The sequence below is a fragment of the Coregonus lavaretus genome (assembly GCF_964263955.1).
Source record: "Coregonus lavaretus genome assembly, chromosome: 1".
Classification (NCBI taxonomy): Eukaryota; Metazoa; Chordata; class Actinopteri; order Salmoniformes; family Salmonidae; genus Coregonus; species Coregonus lavaretus.
In genome coordinates this window covers 50,950,412-50,967,611 of record NC_139988.1, presented here as the reverse complement: position 1 = coordinate 50,967,611, position 17,200 = coordinate 50,950,412, and the positions used below count along the sequence as shown (strand labels likewise).

At 43.0% G+C, this 17,200-nt stretch overlaps 1 protein-coding gene across 4 annotated transcripts in view; it reads right to left on the bottom strand.

Moving 5' to 3' along the window:
• Positions 1-6,556, bottom strand: part of LOC311131521 (cullin-9-like) — a 52,090-nt gene extending 45,534 nt beyond the window's left edge. For 2 of the 4 annotated variants that reach the window (XM_084164554.1, XM_084164551.1), the window contains exons 1-2: positions 6,390-6,556; positions 4,556-5,218 (exon numbers count right to left, since the gene is read on the bottom strand). In XM_084164554.1, the coding sequence (XP_084020680.1) occupies positions 4,556-5,213 (658 nt within the window). In that variant the 5' untranslated portion in view covers positions 5,214-5,218; positions 6,390-6,556. The remainder of the gene's footprint in view (positions 1-4,555; positions 5,219-6,389) is intronic. The other 2 variants (XM_084164552.1, XM_084164553.1) reach the window with 1 other exon arrangement.
• Positions 6,557-17,200: the final 10,644 nt, after the last annotated feature.

Below are 17,200 nucleotides of genomic sequence, written 5' to 3'. Positions count from 1 at the left end.
CCAAACCGCCATAAAAAAGCCAGACTATAATAATAATAATAATGCCATTTAGCAGACGCTTTTATCCAAAGCGACTTACAGTCATGCGTGCATACATTTTTTGTTGTTGTGTATGGGTGGTCCCGGGGATCGAACCCACTACCTTGGCGTTACAAGCGCCGTGCTCTACCAGCTGTACCAGCTGAGCTACAGAGGACTACGGTTTGCAACTGCACATGGGGACAAAGATCGTACTTTTTGGAGAAATGTCCTCTGGTCTGATGAAACAGAAATAGACTGTTTGGCCATAATGACCTTCGTTACGTTTGGAGGAAAAAGGGGAATGCTTGCAAGCCGAAGAACACCATCCCAACCGTGAAGCACGGGGGTGGCAGCTTCATGCAGTGGGGGTGCTTTGCTGCAGGAGAGACTGGTGCACTTCACAAAATAGATGGCAGCATGAGGAAGGAAAATTATGTGGATAAATTGAAGCAAATTCTCAAGACAGTCAGGAAGTTGAAGCTTGGTCGCAAATGGGTCTTCCAAATAGAAAATGACCCCAAGTATACAGTGGGGGAAAAAAATATTTAGTCAGCCACCAATTGTGCAAGTTCTCCCACTTAAAGATGAGAGAGGCCTGTAATTTTCATCATAGGTACACGTCAACTATGACAGAAATTGAGGGGGAAAAAATCCAGAAAATCACATTGTAGAATTTTTAATGAATTTTTTTGCAAATTATGGTGGAAAATAAGTATTTGGTCACCTACAAACAAGCAAGATTTCTGGCTCTCACAGACCTGTAACTTCTTCTTTAAGAGGCTCCTCTGTCCTCCACTCGTTACCTGTATTAATGGCACCTGTTTGAACTTGTTATCAGTATAAAAGACACCTGTCCACAACCTCAAACAGTCACACTCCAAACTCTACTATGGCCAAGACCAAAGAGCTGTCAAAGGACACCAGAAACAAAATTGTAGACCTGCACCAGGCTGGGAAGACTGAATCTGCAATAGGTAAGCAGCTTGGTTTGAAGAAATCAACTGTGGGAGCAATTATTAGGAAATGGAAGACATACAAGACCACTGATAATCTCCCTCGATCTGGGGCTCCACGCAAGAGCTCACCCCGTGGGGTCAAAATTATCACAAGAACGGTGAGCAAAAATCCCAGAACCACACGGGGGAACCTAGTGAATGACCTGCAGAGAGCTGGGACCAAAGTAACAAAGACGTGTCCCCCTGCTTAAGCCAGTACATGTCTGCTAGAGTGCATTTGGATGATCCAGAAGAGGATTGGGAGAATGTCATATGGTCAGATGAAACCAAAATAGAACTTTTTGGTAAAAACTCAACTCGTCGTGTTTGGAGGACAAAGAATGCTGAGTTGCATCCAAAGAACACCATACCTACTGTGAAGCATGGGGGTGGAAACATCATGCTTTGGGGCTGTTTTTCTGCAAAGGGACCAGGACGACTGATCCGTGTAAAGGAAAGAATAAATGGGACCATGTATCGTGAGATTTTGAGTGAAAACCTCCTTCCATCAGCAAGGGCATTGAAGATGAAACGTGGCTGGGTCTTTCAGCATGACAATGATCCCAAACACACCGCCCGGGCAACGAAGGAGTGGCTTCGTAAGAAGCATTTCAAGGTCCTGGAGTGGCCTAGCCAGTCTCCAGATCTCAACCCCATAGAAAATCTTTGGAGGGAGTTGAAAGTCCGTGTTGCCCAGCGACAGCCCCAAAACATCACTGCTCTAGAGGAGATCTGCATGGAGGAATGGGCCAAAATACCAGCAACAGTGTGTGAAAACTTACAGAAAACGTTTGACCTGTGTCATTGCCAACAAATGGTATATAACAAAGTATTGAGAAACTTTTGTTATTGACCAAATACTTATTTTCCACCATAATTTGCAAATAAATTCATTAAAAATCCTACAATGTGATTTTCTGGAAAAAATATTCTACTGTACTGAAGACTATTATAAATTAAAATGAAACTGTTCCATGAAAATGTGAATATGAAAATCATAACTGGCACAGATATCAGTAGAAATGGTATGATAAATTGGCCCTCCAAATGGAAAAGGTTGTCGACCGCTGGTGTAGCCTATTACCGGCAACTTCAGGAGACTAAACGACAGAAGGCAAGCAGCAGCGGGCGAGGGGTCAGGAACAGGGTTTTTTCTTCTGGTTAGGCTATACTGATCTCTGGCTCCCCCTTGAGTAATTTGTGGGTCTTCATTTTTAATCATAACGCTTAAAGCATCATACAAGCGCAGTAGTTTACATAGTTGATTTTATTAAAAACATAGGGTGTGTCTATATGGAAAAATAGGTCATAAAATGTTGACCTATCAATTGTGCGAAAGAACAGACGACTGTCAACCAAGATTTCTTTTTTGTTGGGGCCAGCCCTACTATATTGTCCCCCCCCCCCTCTCCGTCCCTCACTAGCACGCTATGTAAGATGGAAGTGTTTGTGTTCTCGGAAGTTACAGCAACTTAGTCCCCTCCAGTCCACAAATACCAGGGGTCTCATTAGCATTGAGAAACATGCCTATTCAAAAACGCAGACCATAAAAAAAAAAAAAAAAGTTTTTAAACCATTTCACCGGCGTTTCATATTGACAGTCAGTGTTTTTTGGCTTCAATAGACTGATAAGGGGCATTCAACTAGTTTTTCTTCACACAAAATACATAAGTGCAACACATTTGACAGAAAATCATTTATCAGATGACAGCAGAAGTGCAACGCTATTTAGCTAACAGCCACACAAGTAAATTAGAGCAAGGTATTTTTCCAAAAACAATGCATGGCATTCATATTTCTAATGTTTATAATTAGAAAGAATTTAGCCAGCTACATTTCCTAATATCTAGCTTGAAGTTAATTTTAACTTGCAACCAGAGAAAAACTACACAGGAGGAAGGTACTGTAAAAAAGTAGCCTACACAGTCAGAGTGCTGTCTGGAGATCCAATGAAGAGTGCAAATATATTTTCATCCAAGTGGAGAACTGCAACTGAAGCATGAAATTAGTCCTTCTACATTCATGATTTCGAGTGAACCCTAACTGAAGCCGAGCAGAATTTACAATAAGCAGCCTTTTAGATCTGCATTTACAAAAGCGCAGCAAGATAGGCAGTCCTGCATTAACGCGACCCCTGAATATTGAATCGGATGAGTCTTTTACTAGCGGAAGATGTGCTTTTTTTCAACTAAATGTCTTTAGTTGTTAGTATTCAACTAATTTTAAAAGTATTTTTTTTAAGGAGAGAGTGGCCACTCCTCTTCAATGGCTGTGCGAAGTTGCTGGATATTGGCAGGAACTGGAACATGCTGTCGTACGCGTCGATCCAGAGCATCCCAAACATGCTCAACGGGTGACATGTCTGGTGAGTATGCAGGCCATGGAAGAACTGGGACATTTTCTGCTTCCAGGAATTGTGTACAGATCCTTGCGACATGGGGCTGTGCATTATCATGCTGAAACAGGAGGTGACGGCGGCAGATGAATGGCACGACAATGGGCCTCAGGATCTCGTCACGGTATCTCTGTGCATTCAAATTGCCATCGATAAAATGCAATTGTGTTCGTAGCTTATGCCTGCCCATACCATAACCCCACCATGGGGCACTCTGTTCACAACGTTGACATCAGCAAACCTCTCACCCACACAATGCCATACACATGGTCTGCGGTTGTGAGGCCAGTTGGACATACTGACAAATTCTTTTAAATGATGTTGGAGGCGGCTTATGGTAGAGAAATTAACATTAAATTATCTGGCAACAGCTCTGGTGGACATTCCTGCAGTCAGCATGCCAATTGCATGCTCTCTCAAAACTTGAGACATCTGTGGCATTGTGTTGTGTGACAAAACTGCACATTTTAGAGTGGCCTTTTGTCCCCAGCACAAGGTGCACCTGTGTAATGATCATACTGTAATCCGCTTTTAGATATGCAACACCTGTCAGGTGGATGGATTATTTTGCAAAGGAGAAATACTTAGAGATGTAAACAAATTTGTGCACCCAAAACATTTCAGGGATCTTTTATTTCAGCTCATGAAACAAGGGACCAACACTTTACATGTTGCGTTTATATATTTTTGTTCAGTGTAGTTAACATTTAATTGAGAAAGCCTTTCCATCTTTACCAGAAGGTGCTCATTAGCATCATCGGTAAAGGCTACATAATGTAGACATACACGTGCAACACACATTCCTGTGCTGTTTCAGAAAGTTGGTCAAATGAATTAATGTTCTAATAAGTTCAATACATTTAATTGATTTCCTACTAAGTTCAATAAATGTTTTAATATAGTTGAATTACAGATTTTATAGGACCCTAGTAAAGGATAGTCTACGTGAAAGCAACAGGGTAGAAACCCTGCCTAGCCTACCAGTAAGGCTGCTTTTTCTGTCCAGTCAGTGATCTTGAAAAGAAGGTGATCAGTAGGAAATGTGTTAAAACCACTTATCACAGCCTCAGTCTCTCTACTCTGTCGTTTCCTATATGGCTGACACTGGGACAGTCTAAGAATGAAACTATAAAAAAAACCATACCTGCGTCATGAGAGGCCAGAGCCCGAAGCATCTTCCCAGCACTTCGGCGGGTTTGTCGCTCCTTGTTGCAGAGCAGCTCCATGAGCAGGTCCAGGGCACCAGTCTCCTTGAAGACGCCCACCAGTGAGCCGATGCTGGCGTAGGCACTAAGCACGTGGATGGTGTGTGTGATGCTGATGGCAAAGTCGCTCTTCTTGGCCATCTGCTTGCGGGCCCTCGTGACCAAGTTCTTAACATCGTCCTTCATGTCTGAGAGCTCCACCTCGTCAAAGGTGACATTAGTAGGGAACTCTCCACTGGGCCTCTCCTCCTCCTGAAGGGGCCGCTGGGTGTCTGCCTTGCGTTTGCCCAGTAGCGTGGGGCAGTTGGCGTAGACATCCTCCGTTGACATCCACATCAGGATGTTCTCCGTCTTGCTCTCGCCTGAAGTTGAGCCGCTGGAGCCACCCACCCCTGAACTGCTTCCCCCACCTCCTCCTGCCTCGTTGCCCCCTCCACCAGAGCCACTACCGTTGTCTATGGCCAGCAGGCACCAGCGGATCAAGTACTCTGTCTGGCCATCGTGAGTCCGCCGCTGCCTGATCAACTCCTCTGGATAGGCCTGCAGCTTTGTGCCCAGCTGGACAAGTAGGTTCCCATTGCGGCGTTCGCCTACCATGATCGCTGTAAGGAAAATATAAAGAATGAATAATATCAATATATTTACATTTACATTGGAGTTATTTAGCAGACGCTCTTATCCAGAGCGACTTACAGTAGTGAATGCATACATTTTCATACTGGTCCCCCGTGGGAATCAAACCCACAACCCAAGCGCCATACTCTACCAACTGAGCTACACTGTATCGAGATGCACCAATGGAGACATTGTGGAAATGCAGCCTTAGTCTCAGCTCCACTAGGCCTTGTCAGACCTCATTGTAATATACTTTCGCTGGTGATACTTTGCATGTAAAAGAGGGGGGGAGGGGGGATTATGCTGGCTGTACGTTGTTAGTTGTGCACCTGTAAAGTAATTTTGAGTCAGCCATTAAGACTATGCAAATCAGAGTGAGATACTGGATGGGCAAATACTGTAATCAGCCAATGAAGGCTTAGTTGTTGAGATGCATTTAACATTTATCCTTGTTGAGGAGAGACATAAAGCCATTGGTGTATGGACAACTATAGACAGCTATATATTTCCATAAACTTTCATTTTAACTATGAGTTATTTGAACGTCCCTTTTTCAAGGCGAAGGTAGCTAGCGAAATGACGCCACATTAAAGCCAGCTAGCTGGTTACTGTAGCTAGCCACCTCAGCAAGTCACGTGTTGAACAATAATATCGACTATCAACACATACGTAGACCGTTAAGTATTTTGTTAGCTAAATCAGCTATCTAAATAATGTTAGCTAGTTACGAACATCGTTTGAATCATTTGCATAAGCGATTGAGTGACAGTTAGCTAGCTAGTTCGCTAGCAGTTCCAAATGCTAACGACGGTAGAGCAAATGTAAACGCTGGCTGCTGCTGCCGTTAGCTAGCATGTTAACGTTAGCTAACTTTGAACTTGAAACATCTGATTGCATCAGTTGGGAGGTTAGTCAGCTCTACTTTTTAAACACGAAAGTTTTCCTCATATTTACTGTGAACAGTTGTGGCTGCCAATGTCGCTGATTAACTCCAACACAACAAGTTTACCTACAGACTACCTCATTATCAGCAGGGGCCCGTTTTGACATGGCAAGCCTGCCTCAACTAACTAGCTTGCCAACAACGGAGCCTGCCTCGCTCAGTAGCTAGCTAGCGAGCTGCGGATAGCTGAAATAATACGGCCTGATAACTCTTACCTCTAGTGTTACAGGGTTTCCCCCTTTTCACTGTTTTACCGCTCCTCTATCGATAGCGTTTCTTCCCAGTTGTAATATGTCGTTTCCCAACCTGGAAATAGTTTTTAGGCAGCGTTTGGTATGGGGTGCGCACGTGACAGGTAGGAATTTCCCCACGTTCACGTCATGTCGGAAACCCGGTACCTACCAGTTCAAATGAATGTAAGTCATTTGTATAGACCAGGGGTGTCAAACTCATTTTAGCTCAGGGGCCACATGGAGGAAAATCTATTCCCAAGTGGGCCGGACCGGAAAAATCATGGTATATATAACTTAAAAACAACAACTTCAGATTGTTTTCTTTGTTTTAATACGATCAACATACAACATAAAGCTGGAGCCTGAGGACAGTGTGTCCAAAATAGTACAAGCACAACATCACTATTAATCAGAAAACACGTCAAGTTTATTTGAAAATTCTAAAGAAAAATAACACACAAACACACATACCTCAGTGATTAACAGAACTGTTTCACAGATCACAGAACTATATCAGGGTGTCATTTCTCAGGCAGAAATGTAGATAAAAATAATGAAATCCTGTTCCCCAAACAAGTGCAAGAACCACAGAGTCAAGAATAGGTTAAATATACAAATACAATAAAATCAATTAAAAACAATAGCACATCAACATAAAAACATATAAACATAAAGCTGGAGCCTGAGGACAGTGTCCAAAAGCACAACATCACTATTAATCATAAAACACCTCAAGTTATTTGAAAGTTCTGAGGACAAAGAACACACAAACACACAATGCCTCAGTGATTCACAGAAGTATATCACAGATCACAGAACTATATCAGGGTGTCATTTCTCAGGCAGAAATGTAGATAAAAATAATGAAATCCTGTTCCCCAAACAAGTGCAAGAACCACAGAGTCAAGAATAGGTTAAATATACAAATAAAATAAAATCAATTAAAAACAATAGCACATCAACATAAAAACATATAAACATAAAGCTGGAGCCTGAGGACAGTGTCCAAAAGCACAACATCACTATTAATCATAAAACACCTCAAGTTATTTGAAAGTTCTGAGGACAAAGAACACACAAACACACAATGCCTCAGTGATTCACAGAAGTATATCACAGATCACAGAACTATATCAGGGTGTCATTTCTCAGGCAGAAATGTAGATAAAAATAATGAAATCCTGTTCCCCAAACAAGTGCAAGAACCACAGAGTCAAGAATAGGTTAAATATACAAATAAAATAAAATCAATTAAAAACAATAGCACATCAACATAAAAACATATAAACATAAATCTGAAAGCGTTGCTCAAACTCCCGTAACAGTCCCGTTATTTTATCTTTGAACCGCTTCATGTCTGCCACATGTTGGGTCGCGCACACATTTTTCAGACAGGGGAAGTGAGCTGCATCACCACCGGCAAGTTGCGTCTCCCACAATGACAGCTTCAACTTGAAAGAAGGTATGCTGTCATAATACTGCGTGACAACTTTGTTGCGCCCTTGCAGCTGTTTGTTCAAGTTATTCAGGTGCTCTGTAACATCCACCATAAATGCAAGGTCCGGCATCCATTCTGCGGAATGAAATTCTAACACTGGTTTGCCCTTTTCTTCCATGAACTGTTCAATTTCTTCTCGTAAATCAAAGAAACGCCTCAGCACAGCACCTCGGCTTAACCATCTTACCTCAGTGTGGTATGGCAGGCCATAGATGTGGTCTTTCTCTCTGAGAAGGCTGTCAAACTGACAGTGATTCAGGCTTCTGGATCGGATGAAATTAACAGTTTGGATGACCACCTTCATGACGTTATCCATCTTTAATGACTTGCAACACAAAGCCTCCTGGTGCAAAATACAGTGAAAAGTAAAAAAATCACGTCCTCCATTTGCAGATTGCACTTTCTCTCTGAACTTTGTCACAACGCCTGCTTTTTTCCCGATCATTGAGGGCGCACCATCTGTAGCCAGGCTGACAGCGCAGGACCAGTCCACTCCGACCCTGTCCAGCGCGCCGACGAGTGCGGTAAAAATATCAGCTGCTGTCGTTGTATCTGTCATCGGCACCAACTCCACGAACTCCTCGGTGACGGTCAATGTGTCATCAACTCCGCGGATGAAAAAATGGCCAGTTGTGCAACATCTGTAATGTCCGTGCTTTCATCAATTGCAACCGAAAACGCAATAAATTACTTTACTTTTTGCTTCAACTGGCTGTCCAAATCCACTGAAAGATCGGAAATCCTGTCTGCAACTGTGTTTCTTGTCAGGCTGATATTTGCAAAAGCCTGCCGCTTTTCAGGGCACACAATCTCCGCTGCCTTCATCATGCATGTTTTTTACAAATTCACCCTCACTAAATGGTTTTGAAGCCACTGCGATTTCATTAGCAATGAGGTAGCTAGCTTTCACTGCAGCGTCACTGATGTCTCGGCTGTGAGTAAACACAGACTGCTGTTTCTTCAGACCCGCCAACAGTTCATTCACCTTCTCTCATCTCCGCTGTCCTTGAAAGTTGTCATATTTGTCGGCATGAAGACTCACATAGTGGCGACGAAGGTTATATTCTTTCAGCACTGCAACATGCTCTGAACACACCAAACATACAGCTTTCCCATTCAATTCCGTCCTTAAATAGGATGACCATTTTTCTTGGAACACTCTGCACTCTGCGTCCACTTTTCTCTTTTTTGACAGAGACATATTGGGGCAATGAGGGTGCCAAAGCACATAATGTTAAAAGTAGAAGCCGTAATAAATATCGCGGGAAAAACAAAGTAGCTCATTGGCTGCACGTGCTTGACCTACTTGCTCTGCCCCGGTATAAACAGTTTGCTTGCTCAACACAATTGCTATTGCGCCATCCAGTGGACGCAATTGGAACAGCAGTTTATTTAATTGAAAAATTGCAGCGCATTTTTATACTTTACACATTTTTTATTTTTTATTTTTTTATTTATTTTTTTCAAAATCATCTCCCGGGCCGGATTAAACCCGTTTGCGGGCCTGACCCGGCCCGCGGGCCGTACGTTTGACACCCCTGGTATAGACCATAGAACTTGCTATTCGTTGATTCTGATACCTCCCAAGTGAGAAACTTGGGATCGGACTCTTCCTCTTAGAAAACAAGGAACCAGGGTTCCGGTCATAGACATTAGGTGATCGAGGAGAGTGAACGTGGAGGGAAATGCTCCTGCTTGAAACGATATGTTCCTTCTCCATAACTCGCGCTTCATTAGGCAAATTACATTTGCAGGGATCTATCCCAAAATAAATGTGTAAAGTGATCAAAACTAATTAAATTAATTGTGCAAAAAAAAATGTGAGATAAAATAAGAAGTAGTGCATGTTTTTCTCTAACAAAACAAAAGCTGATTCAAAGGGGGTTCCTTTTACATTCACTAACCACGTTTCTATTCCATCCACAGTGTTATGCCAGTAGGCTAGTAAAGTCATACCTTATTTAAAAAAAAAAGACATGTAGCCTAGTTTCAGGTACAATTTTATAAATGCCGACAGATAATTTGTTCTTTCAACATGACAGAGGGGACCCAAGCAACAGCAGTAGAAAACAGGAGGAAGCAGGGAAGTTTATTGCTAATATTTTATCGAAAGCGCAATGAATAAGTGTAGGAAGGTAAATGGAGTCCCTTGAGAAAGCAAGAAACAGATGTATGTCAGGAGAAGTGCAGTATTATCATTGTCACGGTTTCGGCCGAGACTGCTCCTCCTCCTGGTTCGGGCAGGCAAAGGCGTTCGCCGTCCCCGGAGTACTAGCTGCCACCGTTGGATGTTTCGTGTGTGATTGCTTTGGTCTGTCTTGTACACCTGTGTCTGTTTGTGTGCTGATTACGTGTCCTATAAGTTCCCTGTTTTGTATTGGTTAGATTGTGTGTTGTTGTTCGCCTGTCCGTAGTGTTGCGTAATTGCTCGCCTCTGTTTGTCTTTTGAGGCCGTTTATTTGTATCGTTACCTTTTGGATATTTAGTAAACTCTGTTGGACTGAGCTTCGGTGTCCTGCGCCTGACTTCCACACCACATACACCTCACCTCTTGACAATCATAAGGAAACGTATACCTGGATGATGGAGGAGGAATGGAGGGAAAAAGAGAGGCAGATGAGGTCTAAGAGAGAGAGGGAGGAAGACTGTGAGCTTGAGTCTGTTAAAAATGGCGGGAAAAAGGGAGAAGGTTTGTTAAAGAAGAATGGTAGGAAATGTAAGTGTCAATTTGCATCAATTCAAATCTGGTAGTGGAACAAAAGAGATCAATACAGGTCTTCTAAAATAGACTAGTATTTTATTAATGCAAATGTTTAAATGGTAAGTATGAGAGTTCGTATAGGGGCTCACTGAAAAACCATGCAGGGCAGTCAGAGAACTGAGCTTTTGTTATAAGTTCTTCTTTAAATACTCTGACAGAGATAGTTCCCGCTCCCGGCTGGGCCTGTCAGGATAGAGGCTGGGCGTGGTTTAAACTTACCCAACCTATCGGTGGTGCACAGGCTGGTCCCAGCCCCTTGGCGCTTCACTGTTGCCAGGCATTAGTTGTTATCTTTACAACTTGTCTCGAGTCAGCAACCTCAGACATAGTTTGTCCTTGAGCGGTTTAACAAAGAGGCAGTGTGTGTGTCTGTGTGAATCACAAGTCTGTCTCAGCCTACCCCCTAACGGTTCCTCACATTAATCACAGCTTGTTATGTTAAACAATCTATATCAGTACAGCACAAACCTATTATGTTTAATCATTAATGTATTCTTTCTAAGCTAGGCATCACATCTAGTTATAAAAAAAATAGATCCCCACATAAGCAATGTGAGCTGAAGACAGGAGGAGAAATGGAAGTGAATGAGGGTGAAATATCAGAGGTGGAAGGTGTGGTGAAGTACTCGGAGCCCGAGGATTGCACAGAGGGTCAGGATGAAAATGAGTCTGTGACAGTAGGAGTTACGTTTTTGGAAAAAGTGGAGCCTTGCCTTTTGGCTGATCCATTTGTGGTTTCAAGATGGGTGAAAAGAGCGTAGGGTATAGTGGAATCGGTGAGGGTAACCAGAAGTGGTCTAGTGATAATTGTTTGTGTTTCTGTTGGTCAGAGGGAGAAGGCGCTCAGATTTAGACAAACGGGGGAAAGAATGGTGAATTGTTTCGTTCTCAAGAAAAGGGCGCCATTGAAAGGAGTGATTACTGGGGTAGCAGTAAATGGAAAAGTTGACCAACTGAAGGGGAAGATTTCCGGTGTGTGTGATGCTCGTCGTTTGGTGCGACACAAACAGGGGGGCGAGAGTGGGGAAACAGAAGAGTCATTGTCTGTTCTTTTGAGTTTTGAAGTTGAGTCTTTGCCTGATAAAGTGAAGTTATGTCATCGGGATCAGAAATGTCTTGTGCGAGAGAGGCAGGTTGAGGTTTCCAGGGTAAGAGTAGTGAAGAAGTTGTCATATGCTGAGGCAGTGAAGAAAGTAGAGGAAGACGGGTCAAGGGGGAGGAGTGGTGAGAGTAGTAGAGATGTATCAATGCAGAGGTATAGGACAACAAGTGATACATGTTTCAGTAAGATTGGATTTTTAGCATTTTATAGCAATGGTTATTAATTGTACTGCAGGGATGGAACATAAGTCTAAGAAAATTGAGGTTGTGGTGGCAGCTGCAGAGAGGTATTTGGGTGTGCGAGACTTGACATCAGAAGAGTTACAGGGAGTGTTAAGTGGTGATGTTCCATCATCTCAGGTTGAGGGCATGAGGTAGGAATGAATATATTTAAATAGTGGAGTAGGGTGGTGTTCATTATTAATAATAATTTTGAATTTGTGAGTGTGGTGTTAGATGGTAGGGTATTTCTTTATTTTATTTTATTTTTCAAGCAAAATATAAGGGAGTTGTACACCAGTCTAGTAGGTGGCGGTAATGCAACAAATTGGATGCCAACCGCCATTAAACCTCATCGAAGAAGAAGTTCTTTCAACATCATCAGATCTTTTTGTGTCAGTAAAATGAATTGCAAGCCGGCAACACAACAATATGGGGTGCAGTCCTTTGCTCCCGCTTGCCGAGCACTGCTATCCAGCAGTAAGCAGAAGGAATCATCTAGATAGTGTAGCCAATATCAGGCCATGGTGACAGCTAAAGCACATTTATTGTAGTGATTTTCACAGAAAATATAAATCTACGGCATTAATGTTTACATTTTTGTAAAAAGTCCCAGCTTCGGCAGACAAGTTTGAAATTCTCATTGAAGTTTCTAGCCACAAGCATAAACTAGCTAGCTGGGGAGGGCTCATTTGGACAACTGACTGAACTGAATCTATGGCTGTGTTCGATTCTGATATTTTCCAAGTGGGGAAACTCGGAGCGAGTTTCTGAGTTCCAAGTTGTCTTGAAAGCGGCATCCACTCTCGCTGCGCATGTCATACATTTTGGGCACCAGGCTTGTCCATATAGCCTCTCGCCCCTAATGTTTTATTATAATTATTATTCTGTGGGTTTTATGGCAGACCCATCCCGTGTATTGCTGCCACCCCCTAATGTTTTGAAATAGGCTTCACGATTATATCATAAAATTTGCTGTCTTTTAAGATACATAACAGTACACTCACCGGCCAGTTTATTAGGTACACGAACCCATTCACGAAAATGGTTCACTCCCACGTGGCCTTGGCTTGCTATATAAAGCCGGCAGACAGGCATTGAGGCATTTAGTTACAGTTCAATTGAACGTTAGAATGGGCAAAATTGTTTCTTTGCCTGCTGTTAATGCAGCCATAACAATCCGCCTAAGTGACTTTGAGCGTGGTATGATCGTCGGTTCCAGGCGCGCCGGATCTAGTATCTCAGAAACGTCCGCCCTCCTGGGCTTTTCATGCACGACGGTGTCTAGGGTTTACAGAGAATGTTGCGACAAACAAAAAACATTCAGTCAGCGGCAGTCCTGTGGGCGAAAACAGCTGATTGGTGAGAGAGGTCGAAGGAGAATGGCAAGAATCATGCAAGCTAACAGGTGAGCCATAAACAGACAAATAACAGTGGTGTGCATAACGGTATCTCGGAACGCACAACTCGTCGATCCTTGACATGGATGGGCTATTGCAGCAGACGACCACACCGGGTTCCACTCCTATCAGCTAAAAATAAGAAGAAGCAGCTCCAGTGGGCACGCGATCGCCAACACTGGACAGTTGAGGAGTGGAAAAACATCGCCTGGTCCACCAAATCCTAATCCTGTTGGATCATGCTGATGGCAGAGTCAGGATTTAGTGTAAGCAGCATGAGTCCATGGACCCATCCTGCCTGGTGTCAACGGAACAGGCTGGTGGCAGTGGTGTACTGGTGTGGGGAATGTTTTCCTGGCACACATTAGGTACCTTGATACCAACTGAGCAACAATTGAACGCCACAGGTTATCTGAACATGGTTGCTGACCAAACCCTATAGAGCATCTTTGGGATGAGATGGAATTAGCTGTTTGCAACATGAATGTACCACCGTCCAATCTGCAGCAACTGCGTGATGCCATCGCTTTAGCAGGGACCATCATCCCTGTGGAACGTTTCCGACACCTTGTAGAATCCATGCCCCGAAGAATTCAGGCTATTCTGGAGGCAATGGGGGGGTCTGACCCGGTACTAGATGGGTGTACATAATAAACTGGCCTTGAGTGTATATTTGTGTTTGTGAATGAATTTACTTCTGCCAGATGCCTTTTATTATGTTTTTGCGCTTGAAGACCATTGCACTACGTTTTTGCCCATTGAAGACCAAACAAAAACTCAAAAAAAGGTTGAGGGGCAGTCACTTCCTGGTAAAGTTCACCTTATGTAGCCCCGCCCACTTGACCCAGTTTCAGGGGTGTGTTGCTGCCGCATTCACATCATGTCGGAGTGATCGGAGGAACGACTTGGAGTGTTCACGTGTTCGGAGCGCGGAAGGAACTCAAGAACCATTCTCACCATTGACATCCGAAATCGCAGTCAAGTTTGTTGCCATTTTCAGTGGTGCGTGACATCAGAGTTCAGCATGTGGGAAACATCTGGGTGTAGAGATCATACCTGAGTTTCCTAGTCGTAATTACGAGTTGAAGGGACGTTCAAGTCCATTTTTTCCAGTGGGAAGGTCGTATTTACGAGTTCCCGACATGACGTGAATGCGGCATCAGTTCGCATCATCTTTTGCTACATTGCGTGACGGTTTGTACTAAACATGTTTCCCCAAAACGTTGTGCACCGTTCTTCAACAGCATTTACGCTTGCTCCTGTTTGGTGGGTGTGGCCTGGTCAATATGGGTTTGACTATCTGAAATCGCAAAACCAGTGCAACACACCATATGGTAACTGCCCGGACCCCCTACATTTGCCTCAATGGCCATACCTCTGACTCCGCTGATGTCACTCAGGGTGTCCCCCAGGGCTCTGTGCTGGGCCTCTTACTCTTCATTATCTACATCCTCCCCCTTGGTCAGATTCTCCGTCACTTCAACCTTAACTTCCACTGTAACGCCGACGACACCCAGATCTACCTCAGCACTAAATCCCTCCTAAACCCACGTCTGACCCACATCGAGTCCTGCCTCTGCAATTTTTTTATTGATTGTATTTCCAAAATCAAATCAAATCAAAGTTTATTGGTCGCGTACACAGTTTAGCAGATGTAATTGTGTGTGCAGCGAAATGCTTATGTTACTAGCTCCTAACAATGCAGTAAAATGTAAAAGAATTACACAAATAATACAAATTCAATAAAAAAAACACAAGAAATCAAGAAATGTCGGAACGAATCCAGTTAACAACCCAAATAGCACTGTAACAGTAATGTAACCAAATGCAATCTATATGTATATACACCGGATGAATTTACACAAGATATACTATGAGTGATATGTACAGCAGTAGATATATTAGAGTGAGCTATGTCAAGAATCCTGTATATAAATAAATATGCGGTGTGTATAAACAGTGTAACTAAAATGCAATGTACAGTAGTAGAAAGATTAGAATGAGCTATGTTGAGAATACAGTATTTAAATACACAGTACAAACCCCATGGCAAAATTAATAGAATTGCAGGAAATTAGCTTCTGGACCAGAGTCCAGAATACAAATACAGTATACAGTGGGGAAAAAAAGTATTTAGTCAGCCACCAATTGTGCAGGTTCTCCCACTTAAAAATATGAGAGAGGCCTGTAATTTTCATCATAGGTACACGTCAACTATGACAGACAAATTGAGGAAAAAAAATCCAGAAAATCACATTGTAGGATTTTTAATGAATTTATTTGCAAATTGTGGTGGAAAATAAGTATTTGGTCACCTACAAACAAGCAAGATTTCTGGCTCTCACAGACCTGTAACTTCTTCTTTAAGAGGCTCCTCTGTCCTCCACTCGTTACCTGTATTAATGGCACCTGTTTGAACTTGTTATCAGTATAAAAGACACCTGTCCACAACCTCAAACAGTCACACTCCAAACTCCACTATGGCCAAGACCAAAGAGCTGTCAAAGGACACCAGAAACAAAATTGTAGACCTGCACCAGGCTGGGAAGACTGAATCTGCAATAGGTAAGCAGCTTGGTTTGAAGAAATCAACTGTAAGAGCAATTATTAGGAAATGGAAGACATACAAGACCACTGATAATCTCCCTCGATCTGGGGCTCCACGCAAGATCTCATCCCATGGGGTCAAAATGATCACAAGAACGGTGAGCAAAAATCCCAGAACCACACGGGGGGACCTAGTGAATGACCTGCAGAGAGCTGGGACCAAAGTAACAAAGCCTACCATCAGTAACACACTACGCCGTCAGGGACTCAAATCCTGCAGTGCCAGACGTGTCCCCCTGCTTAAGCCAGTACATGTCCAGGCCCGTCTGAAGTTTGCTAGAGTGCATTTGGATGATCCAGAAGAGGATTGGGAGAATGTCATATGGTCAGATGAAACCAAAATAGAACTTTTTGGTAAAAACTCAACTCGCCTTTTTGGAGGACAAAGAATGCTGAGTTGCATCCAAAGAACACCATACCTACTGTGAAGCATGGGGGTGGAAACATCATGCTTTGGGGCTGTTTTTCTGCAAAGGGACCAGGACGACTGATCCGTGTAAAGGAAAGAATGAATGGGGCCATGTATCGTGAGATTTTGAGTGAAAACCTCCTTCCATCAGCAAGGGCATTGAAGATGAAACGTGGCTGGGTCTTTCAGCATGACAATGATCCCAAACACACCGCCCGGGCAACGAAGGAGTGGCTTCGTAAGAAGCATTTAAAGGTCCTGGAGTGGCCTAGCCAGTCTCCAGATCTCAACCCCATAGAAAATCTTTGGAGGGAGTTGAAAGTCTGTGTTGCCCAGCGACAGCCCCAAAACATCACTGCTCTAGAGGAGATCTGCATGGAGGAATGGGCCAAAATACCAGCAACAGTGTGTGAAAACCTTGTGAAGACTTACAGAAAACGTTTGACCTGTGTCATTGCCAACAAAGGGTATATAACAAAGTATTGAGAAACTTTTGTTATTGACCAAATACTTATTTTCCACCATAATTTGCAAATTAATTAATTAAAAATCCTACAATGTGATTTTCTGGAATTTTTTTCCTCATTTTGTCTGTCATAGTTGACGTGTACCTATGATGAAAATTACAGGCCTCTCTCATCTTTTTAAGTGGGAGAACTGGCACAATTGTTGGCTGACTAAACACTTTTTTCCCCCACTGTATATGTATGTGAATGTGTGTATGGACAGTATGTGAATAGAAAAGGTATGTATAGCAGTAGTTATATAGGATGAGCCATGACTAGAATAGTCATGCCA